The sequence below is a fragment of the Canis lupus genome, chromosome 8, assembly GCF_048164855.1.
Source record: "Canis lupus baileyi chromosome 8, mCanLup2.hap1, whole genome shotgun sequence".
NCBI classification, from domain to species: domain Eukaryota; kingdom Metazoa; phylum Chordata; class Mammalia; order Carnivora; family Canidae; genus Canis; species Canis lupus.
Window position 1 is genome coordinate 61,908,502 of NC_132845.1, and position 20,227 is coordinate 61,928,728.

At 45.5% G+C, this 20,227-nt stretch overlaps 1 protein-coding gene across 2 annotated transcripts; it reads right to left on the reverse strand.

The window, feature by feature from the left end:
* Positions 1-9,960: 9,960 nt before the first annotated feature.
* Positions 9,961-20,186, reverse strand: ZFAND2A (zinc finger AN1-type containing 2A). Of its 2 annotated transcripts, XM_072836699.1 has the most exons (7): positions 19,935-20,186; positions 18,803-18,902; positions 18,056-18,150; positions 16,245-16,373; positions 12,783-12,934; positions 11,848-11,931; positions 9,961-11,287 (listed from the first exon to the last, which is right to left on the reverse strand). In XM_072836699.1, the coding sequence occupies exons 2-7, from the start codon at positions 18,855-18,857 to the stop codon at positions 11,269-11,271; spliced, it is 534 nt and encodes a 177-aa protein (XP_072692800.1). In that variant the 5' UTR covers positions 18,858-18,902; positions 19,935-20,186; the 3' UTR covers positions 9,961-11,268. The 2 variants fall into 2 exon arrangements, with proteins under 2 accessions (XP_072692800.1, XP_072692799.1); XM_072836698.1 differs by lacking the exons at positions 9,961-11,287; positions 11,848-11,931 and having other exon boundaries at positions 12,599-12,934; positions 19,935-20,183.
* Between the last annotated feature and the right edge of the window lie 41 nt (positions 20,187-20,227).

The window sequence follows — 20,227 nt, forward strand, 5'->3', positions numbered from 1 at the left end:
TTCTCTGCAGCAGAGGGCATGGCTTTGCACCAAATTCTGGGGGATGGTGCCAGGGACCACAGTCTCATCTACCATGGATGTACCTCTCTAGCTGTGTTAGACCTTCCAAGTTATATGCCCCAAATCCAGGACAGCTTATGCCACATACTGATCTGCTACAGAGCCTTTCTTTGTCTTATGGCCTCACTGAAAACCAACAGACTTCCAATAAATGGATGGTGGTCGTATTAAATATGATCCATGCTGCCTCCCAAATCTAAAAGGCAGAAAATTGTATTTGTTTTCTATTTCTGCATAACAAATGAACACAAAATTTAGCAGTTTAAAACAATAAATTAAGCAGCTTCGTGTCACAGTCTCTGAGGGGTATTCTCAGTCTCCGGTATTCTCAGGAATAGCCCTGTGCCTCTGACTCACTGTCCCTCACTAAGCCACAGTCAAGGTGTCTGCCAGGGCTGTGGTTTCATCAGAAGGCTTATCTGGGGGACAGTCCATTTCCAAGCTTACAAGCAGCTATTGGAAGGACTCATTCCTCAAAGGCCACTGGGCTGAGGGCCTCAGTGCTCACTGGCCATCAGAAAAAGGCCTCTCTGAGTTCTTTGTCATGGGGGCCCCTGCACAGGCAGCTCACATGGCAGCTGGCTTCCCTGGGGCGAGTGAGCAAGAAGGCACACAAGAGAGAAGTCACAAGCTCTTTGTAACCACATATTGTATGATTCTATTTACATGAAATGTCCAGAACAGGCAAATCCGGAGACAGAAAGTAGATTAGTAGTTGCCCAGGGCTACTGTTGGAAAAGAATGGGGAATGCTTAATGGGTGTGAGTTTTCCTTTGGGGACACTGAGAATGTTCTGGAACTAGATGGTGGTGAGGATTGCACATTGCAAATGTACTAAGTGGCACTGAATTATTCACTTTAAGATGGTTAAAATGGTGAGTTTTGTGGGTTTCTTATCACCATGAAGAAAAGTGTTCTTGTTCCTCCATAAATGTGGCTGTTTGTTGGTGTCTATGAGCTTCAAGTTGCAGGGACTCTCGTCCCCAGCATCTTGGCTGAACTTTGTTGAAGATGTAAGACAGTAACAGGAGTCCGAAAGTTAAGACTGCGCAAGTATTCTATTCCTCCCAACACTCCTACCTCATTCCCACCTACCCAACCTCACGTAGGTAGCCAACTTCATTAGTTTCTGGTTTATTCTCTCTGAGCTTCTTCTAGCAAAAACAAGCAGATGTGTGGCTACTTCTTTCCCCTCTTCCCTATACAGAATGCAGCACTGCACACATTCTTCGGCACCATGCTCCTTCAAGCCAACAATGCATCCTGGAAAATCATCCATCACTTTACAGGCATCCTCTTATCCTTTCCCACAGCTTCACGGGGACCCACGGGTAAATTTACCATGGCTCAATTAATCAGTATCCATACACAAGTGTTCAGTCTCCAGCTGTGCAATTCTAAACTGTGCTTCAATGAATAGTCATGCACATATGTACTTTACTATTGTTGGTGGTACACCTTCAGGGTAGACTCCTAGGGGAGTGGGATCACCAAATATAGTTTTGCTGGGTATAGCCAGATTTTCCTCTATGATGGCTGACATTTGGCACCTTCTCCAGCAACGTGTGGACATATCGCTTGCCTATAGCCTTGTCCACAGAGCATGCTGTTCAAGTTTGGATTTCTGCTCATCTAATGTGAGCTAGACCTCAGTGTGGTCTTGATTTGCGTCTCTCCCAACTCAAGTAAAGTGGAACATCCCTGTCTATGCCCCGGGGTCGTCATCATATACTCTTGTGTCATTTCATCCATCTTCTTATCCAGTTTCTGATCTTTTTTCCCCCTCGATGTGCACATTCTTTATGTATTAGAAATATCAACCTTGGGCAGCCCAGGTGGCTGAGTGGTTTAGCGCCGCCTTCAGCCCAGGGTGTGATCCTGGAGACCTGGGATTGAGTCCCACACCAGGCTTCCTGCATGGAACCTGTTTCTCCCTCTGCCTGTGTCTCTCTGCTTCTCTCTCTCTCTCTCAGTGTCTCTCATGAATAAATAAATAAAATCTTAAAAAAATATATCAACCTTTATCTATTACGGATGTTGCAAATACCTTGTCCTGGTTTGTCACCTGTCCTTTGGTCTCACATATGATGTTCTCCACCATGTAACTGTGCTTTGCCACTATGAACCTTTTACTTCATCCATCTAACTTTTGCATCATTGTGAGGAGGCCTTTCCTACACCCAGTTTTGGAGAAACTCACCCAAGTTTTCTTCCCATAACCTGTTTGGTTTCATTTCTTACATTCACATTTCTGATGGGAATCCTTGTGTGTGTGTGATCTAAGGTATAGATCCAACGTTACCTTCCTCTAAGTGGCAACCTGGTGAACCCACACTGCTGTTCAAAAAACCCATCTTGGGGATCCCTGGGTGGCTCAGTGGTTTAGTGCTGCCTTCGGCCCGGGGTGCAATCCTGGAGTCCCGGGATCGAGTCCCGCGTCGGGCTCCCTGCATGGAGCCTGCTTCTCCTTCTGCCTCTCTCTCTCTCTCTATCATGAATAAATAATAAATAAAATATTTAAAAAAAAAAAAAAACCCATCTTGGCTCCAGTGACTTGAGATATACCTTCTATCACATCCAAGTTTCCACAAGACCTTGGATTTGTTTCAGGGTTTCCTATTCCATGGTACTGGCCCATCTATTATTGTGCCTGCAGTGCACTGTTTTATACATGGGGGCTTTACAGTGCACCATGAGAAGGGCTTTCATGGTCTCCTTTGCTCTTCCTCCATGTGCAGTTTTCCATACGAACTTGAGTGTTGACTTGTGTAACTCCAGAAAAGCAGCTTGTTAGGAAAGCCTGGGTGGCTCAGCAGTTGAACATGTGTCTGGCTCAGGGCATGATCCTGGGATTCTGGGATTGAGTCCTGCATCAGGTTCCCTGTGAGGAGCCTGCTTCTCCCTCTGCCTAGGTCTCTTCCTGTCTCTCATGAATAAATAAATTTTTTAAAAAGCAGCTTGTTGGTATTTTTATTGGGATCCTCATAGATTTAAAATTCAGGCAAGTCAAAATGAGTGGCAGACAACAGAAAAATCAGAAAAGACACAACTATTCTAAGCCCTGAGCTCTACAGTTACACACTTGGCAAGAACACTTAGAAGGAAAATAGAAAACTTGGAAACTGCTAAGTTTCCAAGTGGATTAATTCCTCTTACAAAGGCACTCGTCAGGGCAGCCCGGGTGGCTCAGCGGTTTAGTGCTGCCTTCAGCCCAGGGCCTGTTCCTGGATACCCTGGATCAAGTCCCACGTAGGGCTCCCTGCATGGAGCTTGCTTCTCCCTCTGCCTCTCTCTCTCTCTGTGTCTCTCATGAATAAATAAATAAAATATTAACAAAACAACAACAACAAAAAAAGGCACTCGTCAAAACTATCAAAAAAGTATTGAGAGACATTATGAAGTTGGAAATGGTTCTGACCTTTATAACAATAGCAACTGATAGGAGTTTTCTGTTGTTTTAAAGATCATATTTATTTGACAGAGAGGGGGAGGGGGAGAGAGAGAGAAAGAGAATATGCACAAGCAGGTGGCAGAGACAGGGGGAGAAGCAGACTCTTCACTGAGCAGGGAGCCTGATGTAAAACTCAATCCCAGGACCCTGGAATCATGACCTTCATTTCAATGAAGGCAGATGCTTCACTGACTGAGCCACCCAGGCACCCAGCACCTGATATGTTCTTTAAGGAGTGGGAAACTTTTTAAAAAAGATTTTATTTATTCATTCACAAGAGACACAGAAAGAGACAGAGACATAGGCAGAGGGAGAAGCAGGATCCCTACAGGGAGCCCAATGCGGGACTTGATCCCAGGACCCCGGGATCACGTCCTGGGCCAAAGGCAGATGCTCAACCACTGAGCCACTCAGGTGTCCCAAGGATTGGAAAACTTTGTTTTTTTGGAGCTGAGTTGGCCTTTATGTTAAAGTGGCTATGTACCAAGTCTTTTTACAGGACTCATTGTCATCCAGGGTTGTATTGTTTTACTATTTTTACTTTTTATATATAAAGAATTAAAAATAAGAGAGACTAAAGTAATAAGTTGGTGGATAAATCTAAAAAAATTTAAATAAAAAAAGTTAAATTGAGGCAAAATGGAGATCTTTATGATGTTGTCTTAAAGAGTAAGGCCTGTCTTGCTGGTTGTGTATACTTTTGTGTCTTTCATGTTTTTTTTTTTTTTTTTTTTTTTTATGATAGTCACACAGAGAGAGAGAGAGAGGCAGAGACACAGGCAGAGACAGAAGCAGGCTCCATGCACCGGGAGCCCGACGTGGGATTCGATCCCGGGTCTCCAGGATCACGCCCTGGGCCAAAGGCAGGCGCCAAACCGCTGCGCCACCCAGGGATCCCTCTTTCATGTTTTAAAGTTTAAAGTTTTATCTAGATCTTGCATAGATCTCGTTGAGTTTATTCCTAAGTATTTTATCTTTATTGCCATTGTAAATGGGATTTTTCTCTTCTGTCGTATCTTCAGATTGTTATTTATGGCAATGAGGGCTATTGATAGTCTTAGATCTTGTTATTTCTTGAAATTCTTGCATTGTCAGAGGAGGTACATACATTTTATGATCCTAAGGAAATTTTCTCTCACGTCCTACTTGTCTGAGCACTATATGACAGATATCTGATTAGATACTACACTTGTTTTACCTCTTCTCCTCCATGTTTCTATTCCTTAGAACTCAGTCTGGGCCTAGTCCTTGTTCCCTCTCCCTCTCTCCAACTCTGTGATTTCATCTGTTAACATAGCTTTCCATCCAACCACATGCCAATGATTCTAAATCCTGTTTCTGGTCTGAACCTTGCACCCTGGACTTGCTTACCTGCCTGCCTACATGGCTTCTCTACACAGCAGCCCAGTAAATATCTCAAACAGGGATGCCTGGGGGTGCTTAGTGGTTGAATGTCTGCCTTCGGCTCAGGTCGTGATCCTGGCGTCCCGGGATTGAGTCCCACATCGGGCTCCCTGGGGGGAAGCCTGTGTCTCCCTCTGCCTGTGTCTCTGCCTCTCTCTCTCTGTCTCTCATGAATAAATACATAAAATCTTTAAAAAAATAAAAAAAGGACACGCTCACAGCTCCACTCTGGATTCTTCTTTTCAAACCTCTTCCCTTGCTCACCGTGCCCCTCTCATCCTCAGTGCCACCAGGAAAAGATACTGTCCCCACTCCTCTCTGCCTGGCACCCTATACGTCTTGTTAAAAGCAACAGGCTTTCCATGTTTCCCACCCCGATCTATTCCTAGACTCCACAACCTCACACCCAGGTCACCCCCACTGTCCTCCTAATGCATCCTCTACCTCCCAATGGCCAGAAATATCACTTTAGAACATGGATCAGATTACCATATTTTTCACTTTGAGGGTAACATGTTTGTATTTTTTAAGTATTCTCTATGCCCAACATGGGGCTTGAACTCACAACCCTGAGATCAAAAGTCACATACTCCACTGACAGAACCCGCAGGGCGCCCCCAATGTTTGTGATTTTATTACTTCATTTTTTATTTTTTAAATATTCATTTATTTTTATTTTTTAAAAGATTTATTTATTTATGATAGACATAGAGAAAGAGAGAGAGAGAGAGAGGTAGAGACACAGGCAGAGGGAGAAGCAGGCTCCATGCCGGGAGCCCGACGTGGGACTTGATCCCGGGACTCCAGAATGGCACCCTGGATCAAAGGCAGGCGCTAAACCACTGAGCCATCCAGGGATCCCCAAGATTCATTTATTTTAGAAAGAGCACACACGCAAGCAGGGGTAGGGGCAGAGGAAGAGGGAATCTCAAGCGGACTCTGCTGAGTGCAGAGCACAACACAGGGCTTGACCTCAGGACCCTAAGATCATGACCTGAGGTGAAATCAGAGTCAGTGCTTAACCAAGCCACCCAGGCACCCTCCCATATTTGTAATTTTAAAATTCCCTCAAGGATTCCTCATCAACTTAGGGCCTCATAGTCAGTCTCCACATTTGCCAGGTAGGAGCATGATTCTGGTCTCATAACTAACCATATAATAACACAGCTATAGAGACGACAATTTCAAAGTAGGAGTGCACAGCAATTTTTGTGTGTTTTAATTCTGTTGCGGCAAAATCATCCTTTTGGCCACGTAAGAGGTGGTTTTATACATAATGGCTTTGGTATTCGTTACCATGAATACCATGCTTTTAGAAGCAAACATAATATTTTAAATACTGTATTTAATACTGTGTTTTAAATACTTAAAATCGCTAAGTATTTAAACAGATTTCACTACTCTATGGATAATCATAACAAATAAAGCAGTGTGGGATGTTGATAGTGGGGGAAGTTGTGGGGGGCAGCACAGATAATGGGATGTGCTTTCTACTCAATTTTGCTGTGAACCTGAATCTGCCCTAAAAAATCAGTTTATCAAGTAAAAAAAAAGTCAAATCACAAATGATCCTGCTCTAGGCTTATAGTTTAAGTAAGTATCAGGAAACAATTCTTCCCTGTCGCTAGCTGTTGCAGCAGGAATTTGAACCATGCACATCAAGCCCAACTCCTGCCAAATACTCCTGGGCACCCCAGATGTCTCTGGTCTCAGTTCAGTAAAACTGGTTTCCTAATTTATAATAATTTTCCTAATTTAGCAAAAATTATGGTGATATGGTTTTCTCCACTTGTTGTTCCTTCCTACAAACTCCATCTTACCCTTGGATGCCGAGATGGATTCTAGGAAACGGTGTATCTGATCCTGTCTAAATGCTATGGTTATTGCAGCCTCCAGCTGAGCAGGCTCCTGGCATGTACACAGCACCGCAGAGGGGTTCCAGGCTCCGAACAAACTTGAGAACCACTGCTATAGCCAAACCATGCAAGGCACACCACACCACCCTCCCTTAAACAGGGGTGTGTGACAATGCGGACATGGGTGGGAGGGCATATGGCCTGAGCACACCAAAGAGCCCACCACCAGTGCTCTGTGGCTAGCAATGCAGGGCAGCACCAGAGGATCCGCCTGCAGTGGGAAGGCAATGACACCAACCCTTGGCCAAGCCACAGCCATGAGGTCATGTGTGGGCACCACTATGCACCAACACCCAGCTCCTCAATACACAGAACCTGACCTTTCCCCTTGCATCCTATAAGCTTCCTACCTGCATGCTATGGAAAAAGTGGCCCTTCTAAGTGCTCTCATTCTCCAGGGAACGTTCACATGAAAGCAGGAAGAGAGACACTGGTACACGGGTACTCTTCACGCACATCCCTTCTTCTTAAAGTTGAGCCAAAGAGAAGCTATCTACATAAGTAGCTTTACTTCAGAATGATAATCTACAGAATGTAAAATTAACCTACTTCTCTGTCTATTGGCATTTTTTGTTTTTGTTTTTACTAAAAGACCATTTTAAAAGATTGCTTTTGTAGCATTTATTCCAAGAAAATCTTAGCTAGTGATGCATTTTAAGATCTCATCACCCAGAACAAGGGTGTGTATAAACTCTACAAATGTGGGTTTGGGTAGAGCTCCCCCTAACGTCCTAATGAGAGGCAGTGAGCAAAGGACACAGACAAAAAATTTAGAAACAAACAGCAAACGAGCTCTTGTTACGGTGTTTAACTACTAGCATAGCAGGACACTCTCCTCCTCCTGCACTTTCTATACTCTCTACTGCGATCACGAGTCTTTATTTCAAGAAAATACAACAAGGCAAATCAACACCCACCTGGGGAAAGCTCCTGGCAGACCAAATAGAAAAGTCAGACCTGTTCCCTCAGCATGTTCCCCAGAACATACCATCACTGTCTCAAGACATCTGCAGTGCAGGATGAATGCCAGAAACCCTGTCAGGCAGGAAGCTTGGAGAACCAAGGCCATTTCAGCTACTAACCTAATTTGGAGCCTATCTTTTGAGTTTAATCTTAGGCTTAATTGAAAAGAATGAACATGGAAAATTGATTAAAAATACATTTAAAATATCCCTAATCCTTATCACGATGACCTACAAATGCTGACATGGGGCTGACGGCTACTGTGTCCACTCTCCCTGTGAGGCCGCACCTGACTTCCCAAAAGCAATCAACATTCCCACCAGCCCTCATCACCAGCCCGTAAAAGGCCTCTGGTGACACCTTGTGAACATCTGATGCTGCAGCCCACACACCACTGGGCAGGCAGTGGCCGGTGTTTCCAAGCTGCAGACAAGACGCTGGACACCAGGAACGATGGGCAGCCTGGCTCTGGGCCTTGCCCAGGAACAGCTGGTTGGTGCCAGCCCAAGGCCAACTCAGGAAGAGCAGGAAGGTAATGTGAGTAAAGAGGTGCTCCCCCACGTGGTGGGACCTTTCCAACCTTTCGCATCCCTTGGGACCACCTGAACTCCTGCTAACACACCACTGGAGAGAGAACACAGAGAGCTCTGAGTATAACCATCCCCCCTTGTCTATGTTTCAGCGCCCATGGGCCCCACAATCCAGCAGTTGATGACCCTTCCCTCCTGACATCGCAGCCCCAGGTCAACAGTGGACTGAGGCTTCATCATAGGCCTACGTCATTTTCCTCCTTCATCTCACCAGGAAGGCATCTGATCATCACACCATCACAAAAAAAGGGGGCATGCAGGACAGTAAGGAATTCCAAGGGGGGAGACACCCATTCACATAACATTTATTGCAATACGTTGTCACAGGTATACCTCGGAGATCCCACAGGGTTGGTTCTAGACCACCACAATAAGGTAAACATCTCTGTAAAAGGAGTCAAATGATCTTTTTGGTTTCTGGTGCACATAAAAGCCATTTATGCTATCCTGTAGTCTATTAAAGTGTGCAAAAACATGGTCTAAAAATTGTCAACACACCGATTTTTTTTTATTTTTTTATTTTTTTTTAACGCACAGATTTTAATTAAAAAATTTTACCAAGTAGCACCTGGGTGGCTCAATGGTTGAGTGTCTCCCTTTGGCTCAGGGCATGATCCCGGGGTCCTGGGATAGAGTCCCACATCGGGTTCCCCTCAGGGAGCCTGCTTCTCCCTCTGCCCTACATCTCTGCCTCTCTCATGAATAAATAAATAAAATCTTTAAAAAAACTCAATCAATCAAAAAAAATCAATACTTCATCAATAAAAAATGCTTTCACCCAAGCTGAAATCACAGACCACCACAACAAATATAATAATCAGAAAATCTGAGATGTTGCAAGATTACCAACATGTGACTCAGAAATGTAAAGGGAACAAAGGCTGTGGGAAAACTGGCACCCACAGACATGCTCAATGCAGGTTTGCCACAAACCTTCTATTGGTAAAAAATGCAGAATCTGTGAAGCACAATTAAGCAAGGAGCAGTAATATGCAGTATGCCTGGAGAACTGCACTTGCTCTGTTTTACTAGCTGTAGCTTATCTTACTGCACTTAATTCATAAAATTAAGTTCTACCACAGAACTGTGTGTATAGGGAAAAACCATACATACGTATGTATAGCCCAGTGTAATTCATGGCCTCAGACACCCACAGGGGTCTTAGAATGTACCCCTGTGCCAAGGGGGGACCACTCCACTGTGCTTGAACACTCTAATAAGGGCACTTGGGTGGTTCAGTGGGTGAAGTGTCCGCCTTCAGTTCAGGTCATGATCCCCGGGGTCTGGGATCAAGTCCCCATATCAGGCTCCCTGCTCAGTGGGGAGTCTGCGTCTTCCCTAGTTCACATTCTCTCTTGCTTGCTCTCTCAAATAGGTAAAGTCTTAAAACAAACATTCAAATCAAATCCAAAGACAGAAGCACGAGCACTCATAAGCTGACCATTCTTCCTGATAAAATGTGGGGTTTTGCCCTTTAGTTTGGATGACCAAGAACACCACCATCCAACAGAAATATAATGCTGGCCACCTACCTGTTTCCAAAGTTTCTAGTAGCTACAGTTAAAACAAGAACAGGTAAGATCAACTTTATTGCTTTATTTAATCAATTGTATCCAAAACATCACTTCAACATGTGGATAATTTTAACAATGACATACTTTAGTATTCTGGTATTATCTTCAAAGCTCAGTGTCTTAGATTCTCAAAACAGGTATTAAATTTCCATGAGAAAGGGCTGACCTGTATTTAAAATTTATAGTTGAAAAAATAGACTCATATACCAAAGTTCCTAACATACTGAAGAATTTTCTAAAAAGTGAATCAAGTTAATAGCCCTTAAGTTAAATATAACTAAAAATTCAATCCCACAGTTGGGCTGACTGCATTTCCTATGTTCCAAAACCTCTGTGGCCAAGTGACCATGTACTGGACAGTGGGGGTGCACAGAAGTGATTTGTCGAAGTGGAGTCCCCAGCCTGGCAGCATCAGCATCAGCTGGGAACTTCCTGAAATTCTCAAGGCCCACCCAGGCCCACAGAACCAGAAACTCTGGGGGTGGGGTCGGGTGCCCCTCAAACAAGCCCTCTAGGCAATTCTGAACATGCGGAAGTCTGAGAACCACTAGTTCAGAACACACACCAACTAAGACAGCCCGCAGAAATAGTTTTCATCACTTCCTTGTGGAATGGAAAAAGCCCACCCCCACCAAATCATGCTTTGAGGCTCTGAAACCAGGAGTAATTGCCTGTATTTTATTAATCTAGGAGCAAGAGGAGGTCTGGATGTATAGGTAGATGACCAGTGGGTTAAGATCAGGACCCAACTCAAATGACATTTTGCTTCACTGTTTCCCAAAGTCCCGGGTTGAAGGATATGGGGCTCTCTCATGGACCATGGCCATGACTGGTGTCTATATGGCCAAAGGGCTGTTCTCAGTGGAAGAGTGGCCACATCTAAACAAGGCCCTTAGCAAGGTACATGGCCTCCCCCCTTTCCTGGGCTCATGTAGCTGTCACCACGGAAGCCACAAGATGAAGACAGAGTGCAATCAGCTGTGTGACAGAAGGTTCCAGAACACTGGGTTCTTTGGGGACTCAGGCCAGGGCAGAGCCGCTCTCTTATCTGTCACACCCCTTCAATCCTTACGGCACTTTACTTGGGAGGCAGGAGGGAGGAAGCAGAGGTTGACGGAGCAGCTTAGTCTAACTTAGAATATCCATATCCTTCTATTTATTTTGCCAAAATTTGTACATTTTACTGGAAAACTTTTAATGACATTCCCGACCGTTTGTCATGAGTAGTACAAAGGCACTAGAGCACAACTTTGCCTACAAAGCTAAATATACAAAACAAGTGAATGTGCCAGTATGTGCAGATAGTCCCATCATCTCTTTACTTTCCACCTGAAAGAGAGCAAAAGAACAGCTTATTTTTTAGGTCTGTCTTGATTAACCAGGAGCAACTGATCATCTAAAAGCTCTAGGCCGGGCAGCCCAGGTGGCTCAGCGGTTTATTGCCACCTTCTGCCCAGGGTGTGATCCTGGGGACCGGGATGGGGTCGCCCATCAGGCTCCCTGTGTGGAGCCTGCTTCTCCCTCTGCCTGTGTCTGTGCCTTTCTGTGTGTCTCTCATGACTGAATAAATAAAATCTTTAAAAAAATAAATCAAAATAAAATAAAAAATAAAAGCTCTAGGCCATATAAGGTATTTTAGCAACCAGCTATAAAATGTTACTGCTAACTATGCTCCATGCTAGAATGAACTGTGTTGGTAATTCAGGGTTTGAGAGCACACACAACCAGACCCTTATCCCTCCTTAAGACTAAGCCAATGGAGCACGCAGTTAATCAGTTGGTTATTAACTGCATGCACTGCAGTGACTCCTCAGTGCTCGCCACTCGGACAAGAACTGTTCCTGCTGGTACAAAGCAACCATACTTGTGCACGCTGTTTACATCAATACCTGAGTCGCTGAGCCCGCCAAATGGTAGACAGCCTGTGTAAAGCTCCTGATGGCTCGGATTCAGAGGCTCTGGCAGCTGCATACCTACACAGAAAGGCAGACCAACGGTCACCGACCCCTCCGTCAGCTTACCTGGAGACCTATGTGCACAGTGAACCCTATGCTCTGTCCAGGTACAGATGACACGAGAAATCACCGCTAACTACAAGGTAAACCCATGCTTCCATATTCATTCAACAGCAGGTTTAGGCAAACATCTCCACTTTGAGAAAGGTACTCTTGCTTATACCACTACCAAATGGGATAGATTGTGTCCCCACAAAAGATAGGCTAAGCCCCGTACACTCAGGACCTCAGAATGTGACATCTAGAAGTAAGGCTGTCACAGATGTACTCAGCTGAGATGCGCTAAGAGTGCAGAGGTGTGGGACCCTAATCTAGGATTGTCCCCTCATAAAAAGGGGACATTTGGACACAGACACACAACAGAAAAGCAGGTGATGGAGGACACAGAGGTTGGGAGAGGCATCCACAGCCAAGAACGGCTGAGGACTGTTGGCAGACCACCCGCAGCTTGAGGGGATGGCCTGGAGTGGGCTCTCCCCACAGCCTTCAGAAGCCAACCCCGCCATACCTCCAACCTGTACTTGTGTCTCCAGAGCCAGAGAAAATGAACTTCTGCTGTTGAAGTCACGCAAGCTGCGGTACTTTGTTTTGGCAGCCATAGAAAACAATACAACTAGAATCCAACTTTAGTTTAAAATCCAATTTTAATTTAGATTATATTCATCCAAACTCCTACAACAAACACCTCACCTCAACAACTTAGGTCAGTACAATTCTCAACGTTGCCCTATCCCCACTGCTGGGGTCAGGCAGGTCCATTGATGTCACTGTACGTGAGCCAGCACATCAGAGCCAGCCTCTCTTCTCACCCGGCTACGCTGATGGGGCGGCTCCCGTGCTTGCAGCTGTGATCCAGAGGGTGTCTATGCTGAATGCAGAAACTGCCACGACACTGGTCACAAGCCACCTGCAGCATCTCTTTCTTCTTGCACCCCTCTTTTGAGCACCGGTACATAAAAATCTGAGAAGGCGAGAGTTGCTTTAATAAGTAATTATTTAAGAAGCCCTTAAAACAACCAACACTGAAACTAGAAACAGTTTTTAGCTACATGAAATGAAGACATCAAAATTTCATTCAAACATCTGCCAGGTAAATAGGTGAGTACTAACTAAGGAAATGGGAGAGTTTTAACAAACACAAAAATAGCATATTAAGTTGGGTATTCATGAGAGATGATCAGAGGTGTTCTCAGCCAAAAAAACCCCCACAAAATCCAGGGGAGTGGGGACTAGGGACATGGAGGGAAGGAGGCTAAGCCTGTGGCATCATACACAGTCCTACAGAAGGCAACTGGTTCCAGGGGCATTCCAGGGAGCTAAAAATTTATATTCCCTATACTCATTATATTATTAGAGTTTTGGGGTGGTTTTTTTGCAGGGGTGATGTGGGACAAGGGAGTGATACAAATTCTCAAGCACTGCTGACTCTGTGAGGTAAGGATGTTGACCAAAAGGTACCCACATAGAAGCCTGAGGCAGCCCTCCAGCAAAGACAGGCAGGCACAGGCTGCCAGGAGTGACCTGATGATATACAAACAGCACAAGGATATAGGGTGCCTGCTCCAGGAGAGCAAAGGCAGGCATGCACAACCTGGGGCTAGGAGAGTGGGGACAGGGGATGGGCTTGGGTCACAAATCTAGAGTGAGCCAAGAATGAGGAAGACCTTGTTAACTGAGGAGGAAGGCATGCCAAGTGGAGCTGTGGCCTTACGTAGAGACAGGGAATTTTTAAAAGAACTTCCAGAGGGCCTGGAGTAGTATGAAGAGAAGGGGGTTATGGAGGATGACTGGGGTCAGCTGGTTAATAAAAGGTTCTGGGTGCTAGGCGAAGACACACAGAGCTTATTCTCTCATGTTGGAGGCTGAAAGCAGCAAGACTTTATAAGCCTTATGCTTATATATTGCAATTATTGTGTATTTAATGTAACATGATAAGGTAGTTCCTAACTATAAGCCAGGATCCATGACTGGAAACCGGGACGTAGGCCTGATGAAAGCCAATTTCCTGGAGACAAGGTCCTTCAAAGCCTATGTGGTTATTTTGGAGAGCAATAGGAGAGGAAAGCGGGAGCAGGGCATCTGAGAAAAACCACCTGAGTAACCTGGTAAGGTGTTCGAGAAGGGCAAGCTGCAGAGCTGCCTAAGACCAGACCCCATGAAGGCCTGAGAGGCTGTGAGAATCTGCAGTCCAAGGGGAGAAGGCACAAGTTATGTGCCATCATTGAAGGCAAATTCACTTTGAGTCTCCTTAGGCTTCTGGTTAAGGAAGGGAAACTGAATACACATACTGGCTGACTCCTCCCCAAATACGATGAAAACAACAGAAGATTTTTTGAAAAGGGGTATACCCACAAAGGCCGGGAATAAGAAAACAGCTACAAGATTTCAGGAAAAAAAAGCACACAAACAAGTAGCAATGAACCTGGCAGATATGAGAAAGCCAAATTGTAAACTAATGGGGAAGGTCAAGAAGCACTCCAATTCATGAAACAAAACCCCGAAAGGCTCAGAAATCAGCAAGCTCAGGGTGCCTTGGGACACAACAGGAGAAATGGCTGCAAGTCCAAGCAGCAGACCTGCACCTGATGCCAGCAGATGTGTACTCAGCAGAGGATCCAAGAGAGGCTGCTGGCCTGGAAGTGCAGCAATGGGCAGAAGGACCATGAGAATCATGGGAGGGGCACCCAGAAGCCAGTAAGGACTTCACACTCCCCGCAAAGGAGATGTGAGTGTTCTTTCTACCTGGCTCCATAATCCTGGAAGTCAGAGTATGCTCCCCAGGAAGGAAACAGAACACCTTCTCTGGGGAATTTGATTAGCCCAAAAGAAAGACCTGAAATCACAAAGCATAAAAAGTGGACTGGGCAGATGACCTGCAGCCAACGTGAGAGTCCGCACTGCTCCCACCATGCAAGTGAGCAGTCAGCTGCAGGCTGGCACATGAGAAGGACACTCACTGTGATGCAGATAAAACACCCTGGACAGAGAATTCACAGGTAAAGAAAACTTGGGAGAAAGGAGACCCATCCAGGAGGTTCAGCACCCAAGGAACAGGAGTCTAGAGGAAATCCAAGAATCTAAGACGGCATTCCAAATGGAAACACTGGAGTTTCCAGTTTGGGAGGATCCACTGCCTGCCTAGCAGGACAGATGGACAGATGAAGATAGATCTACGCCAGCAACAGTCAATGTGAAGCTTCTAAATTCTGGGATGGAGCGGAGAGGGGTGGGGCCAGGAGAGAGCCTCCAAGCTGCCAGACTGAAACTCATCCCACAAAGGACCAATGTAGAACAGCAGGGGAATTCTCTAAAGCAACAGCAGAAGCAAGAAAACAAACCAACACCTGCAAATATTCAAAGATTTCAAATCAGGCTGTTATCCCTGGGCAGCTAAGCAAGGAGAAATGGAGAAAAAAGACCCAGCAGAATATACTATCTCCTATTTATCTTCCATGGTCCTTCCCAAGGAGCAAGCGGGGCCTATGACTCCCCCCAAATAAGGGAAAAACAAAGAAAAGAAAACACAAGGCATAGGAGGCTTGGGACCCACAGTTAGGGAGACAGACGCAGAAACGAGGACCTAGCATAAATGCAGAAGGAATCTCTCAGCTGTGTCCTCAGAGACGGAGGCCTGGAACATCAGCCTAGGAGCCCACTCCACGTCTGCTGGGAAGGTGGCGTTAAAAGATGTGGCAGCATAGGAATGGGGGTAGGGGGACTCCGTGCTCAGCCCACACTGTGGTCAACAGGTAATGCCCCAAACTACAGGGCAGCAAGACAAACTCAAGATACAACAACACGTGGAGAAAAAAATAAGAGTTGAAACCACCTGCTACGTAGAATAGGGACCTACTGTTTTTTCCTGACAGAATTTACTCCAAATGAATAAATGCAGGACTCACAAAGACACTGACACTACAAAAGCAAGAAAGCTAAATGTTCAAACTTTTATGTATCCTTTTTCATTTTCCTAAGAGGAGCTTAGGAAAAGTACACATTAACAGAATGGTTCTAGAAACCACATTAGCTCTCCATCTTGGGAGAAAAAGGTGAGAATCCTAAAGGTAGCAGATCTCAAAGTAGACTCTAATATTCAGAGTACTTGAAAGTATTTGTAAAAAGCCAAGCCATCACAACATGGGGAAAACACAGACACATCACAAAGGTTTTATCTTGCACGCAATTAGGACTATAGATCATAGTCAGATAATTGACCTTTTACCTTCTACAGAAAAAATAGCATTCACAGGGTGATCATAACCTGTCCTTACCTTCTCTTTCTTCCCAGGAAGGTAGTTACAGTCTCGATCAATGTGCTCACCAACCACCACATCTGGTATCTCTCCCTTTTTTACTGGGACTGGGTTGTTACAAAGTGGGCATACTGGGACCTGAACATCCTGAAAATGACAAAAGAGGATATTCCAGATTCAGACAATCAAAACTCACAAAAGAAAGTGGTATGGCATCATAGTGCATCAAGAATCACATAGAGTACACACACTGATCTTTCCGCTGCTCATCAGAAGAGGACACTGTTCACATAAAGGATTAACAGCAAAGCCAACCCTACAGATTCAGGATAGAGCTGCTCAAAGTGGAATCCAGTGGAATTTAATCATAACAGAGTATTAACCAGTTGTGGAAAAGACCATGAGATAATCAATAAAAGGCAGCCAAGAAGCTGGTGAAACTGATCTGGTCTCAGAGCACCAGGGCTGTCTGTCTTGCATGACCTCAGTGAGCAGTGACAGAGCCCAAACACCTCCAGATGGAGAAAACATAACAGAAGAAAACACTAGCCCCGAAGACCCCCTAGCTCCCTACAACTGTCAACAGCCTCTCCAATCTTTTTGTTGCTTTCACATGCAGGGAGACTCACTGAGCTAACAGCTAGGCACACAGCTAGGCTGAGCTCTCAGTACATAATGACCATCCCAGCCCAAGATTGTGGGGGCTCTGGAGGAGGAACAAAACACCCAGTGGCTGCATGCCTAGCAGTGAAAAAACCTCAGAGCCAAGGCAGGAGCTAAGAAAACCTGGCTCAGCAAGAAAACAGAGGTGACAACTGATATCCCAACAGGTAATCACAGAATTCTGGGGCCTATACTGTCTGCAGGGGCTGAACTCAAGGGTCACCCAGGACTTCCTCAGTTGACAAGTCTGCACACTAAGAAATAAAGCTTTACTAACAATCTCTAGCCAGACTCTCCCTATCTACGGAAGACGGAAAGGTCAAGCCAACAATAAACTAGGTAGTGTGGCCTAGTCATCATGGCCTGGGTAAATATGACTCACCCTCCCCCGCCCCCTATGATGACTTAGAAGGGTCAGACCCTGGCCAACACTAATGGAAGCATGTAATAATGCTAAATCATTCATGTTTCTAACTGCCATTATAGGGAAACAGCAGGACAGATAAAATAACCTCTAAACCACTAGAAACAAAATGAATATAGGCTGGGGGCCACCTACAAAGTCAGTAACAGAGATAGCACACTTTTGTTGGACTTATACATGTTCGTTTTCTTAGAGTCCTCCTCATCTTCCCGTTTCTACCAGGTACTATTTGCCACTAAATAGGATCCCAAAGCTGTAAAGTTACCCAGATAAGCATTTTTAATACTTTCCAGATTAGACACTTTGTCAAGTCTTAAACCGTTTCCTGTGCTTCATAAAGCCTCTGCTAGGTTTTTCCTCAGCATAATCAGTGAAAGGAATGTTTTAACATGCGAAGTAAAAAAAAAAAAAAAAAAAAAAAAAAATAACATGCGAAGTAAGCTTTGAAGGTTTGGATACAACAATTTAACTTCAAGATCCCCTTAAAAAATGCAATCTGTTGCTTAGAGCTGTGCCATCCAGAATTTCCTGTGATGGTGGAAATGTGCCATATCTGCACTGCCCAATACAGTAGTTACTGGCCACATGTGGTTGCTGAACACCTGAAATGTGACTAGTGTGACTGGGAAACTGGATTTTAAGTCTTATTTCATTTTAATGAAAATATCAGCTATATCTTGTCTTATGTTTACTACCTGGACAGCGAAAATTAGACTCTTTGGAATAAAGTACGATAAATTACCTTCTTGAATGCAAAGGGACATTTGTGTGCAGCACAAGTAAAATGATCTTTACAGAAATCTTGTTTACATGCATCACATTTAAACGGAAGAAAATCTAAAAAAAAAAAAAAAAACAATAGCATTTTAAAGATTAGAACAAAAGAATTACAGATCATGTTAAACATTTATTTACCTGCAGTGAGTTCTTTATGCCTATCAAACATATCCTTGAGGTGGCACATGTGAGAAAAATGTAATTTCATGATGCCAACAGTAACAAAGAATCTATAAAGCTATCTTTTTTTTTTTACAAAAAAATATCTTTCTTTTAGAAAGAGAGAGGCTGCCCAGGGCAGGAGGGCACAGAGAGAAACAAGCAGACTCCCCGCTGAGCTTGGGAGCCCATGAGGGGCTGGATCTCACAACCCTGAGATCATGACCTGAGCCAAAACCAAGAGTCAGATGCTTAATGGACTGAACCACCCAGACGTCCCTATAAAACTATCTTTTCAAGAGACCATCCCATGTAGTATCACACTTAAGCAGCACACTTCTATCCAGTTGGCTGTGGCCCTGGTACCTGGCCTTGGGTAGACAGTGAATAATAATACTGAACAGAACCTGCACCTCAGGCCAGCCTCCCAACACTGAAAAGCCACGAGGGCCAAAACCCAGAAAACAGCTAATTAATCAAATAGACAGTTCTCCCTAACCAAACAGTGAACGTAACACACATTTCCTATTAACAATCTCTTAAAAGTGCTTACCTAGCTGTTTACAAGTTTTTTCTGAACAATGCTTCCCCAAATCAGGGAACTCCATTATGAGAACGTGTCCAAAAGCACAGACGGCAGAGGGATGGATCACCTACAAGAATTAAAGTAGTTAGGAAAGAAACCATGGCCATAATTTCCGTCCCTGGGGTGCCTAACTTCGGACTAAGAAAGTCTACAAAGATGCTCTGTGGGAAGAATCCGATGCCCAAGTCATCCTGCGCCCCTGGGAGGCACTAAAGTATCGGATTCTCCAGGCCTTTCAACAAAGAAAAGCAAAGCAGCTCCAGCACAGGTACCAGCTCGTTCTGAACCTACCCCCTTAGGACACCAATTTCTTCTTGGCCCTTTAAATTCCCCTTGAAAAAGCTCACCCGGAATTCAGGCTTGCTTTAAACCGTTCTGACTCACGTTGACAGGGTTTTCCCATGTTCAATTTACGCAACTTCCCACAAGAAGCTGGGCCACAATTCCATCGACCGAGTCTACTTGTTGACATACACAAAGCCGTCACCAAGGGCTAAAATCACGTTGACAGCACTATCCCGAGGCGCTTCAACTCCGTCCCTGCGGTCCTCCTCCCTCTTGTCCTGAACTTTACTTAAGAACTTACTCCCGAGACACCACCTACTCCCGAGACACCACCAACTCGGGAGTGGAAGGGTGGACACTGGGAGGACGAGGAGGGAAGCTCCTGCACTCGAGCGGGAACTCGAGCTCGTGACACGCCTCACGAGAGCCCTGCCAGCCTCAGCACCTACAACCCTATCAAGAGGTCCCCCCAGGGGGATCCCCAGGTGGCTCAGCGGTTTAGCGCCTGCCTTCGGCCCAGGGCGTGATCCAGACGCAGGATCGAGTCCCACATGGGGCTCCCTGCATGGAGCCCGCTTCTCCCTCTGCCTGTGTCTCTGCCTCTCTGTATCTCTCATGAATAAATAAATAAAATCTTAAAAAAAAAAAAGTGCCCCCAGAAATCAGGGTCTGCGTGCGGTCCCCGGGCCTTGACACAGCAGCGGTGAGAGCCCCCGAACATGGGCTCGTTCGGCTAGCACCTGAAGCCTTTCCCCGACACCGTCCCCGTCCCCCCGACCCGGACCCGGACCCGGACCCGGACCCGGACCCAGACCTGGCTGTCGTCGGGGGCCCGGGCGGCCGCGGAGACGAGCGGGAGGCGGCGGAGACGGGAAGCCGGATGTCCCTTCCAGCAGTCAGCCGCACGGTACAGGACCAAAAGGCTGACGAAAACGGAATCCAACGGACAGCACCGCGCCGTCCAAGCCCGCCGACGAGCGAAGCATTGTGGACAGCCAAAACCCCATTTATTCGCTGCCTCGGGATCAGAGAGCCGCCGCGGCCAGTACGTGCCCGGCGCGCCCTGATTACGTCACCGCCCGGCCGGCCAATCTCGCCCCACTGCGG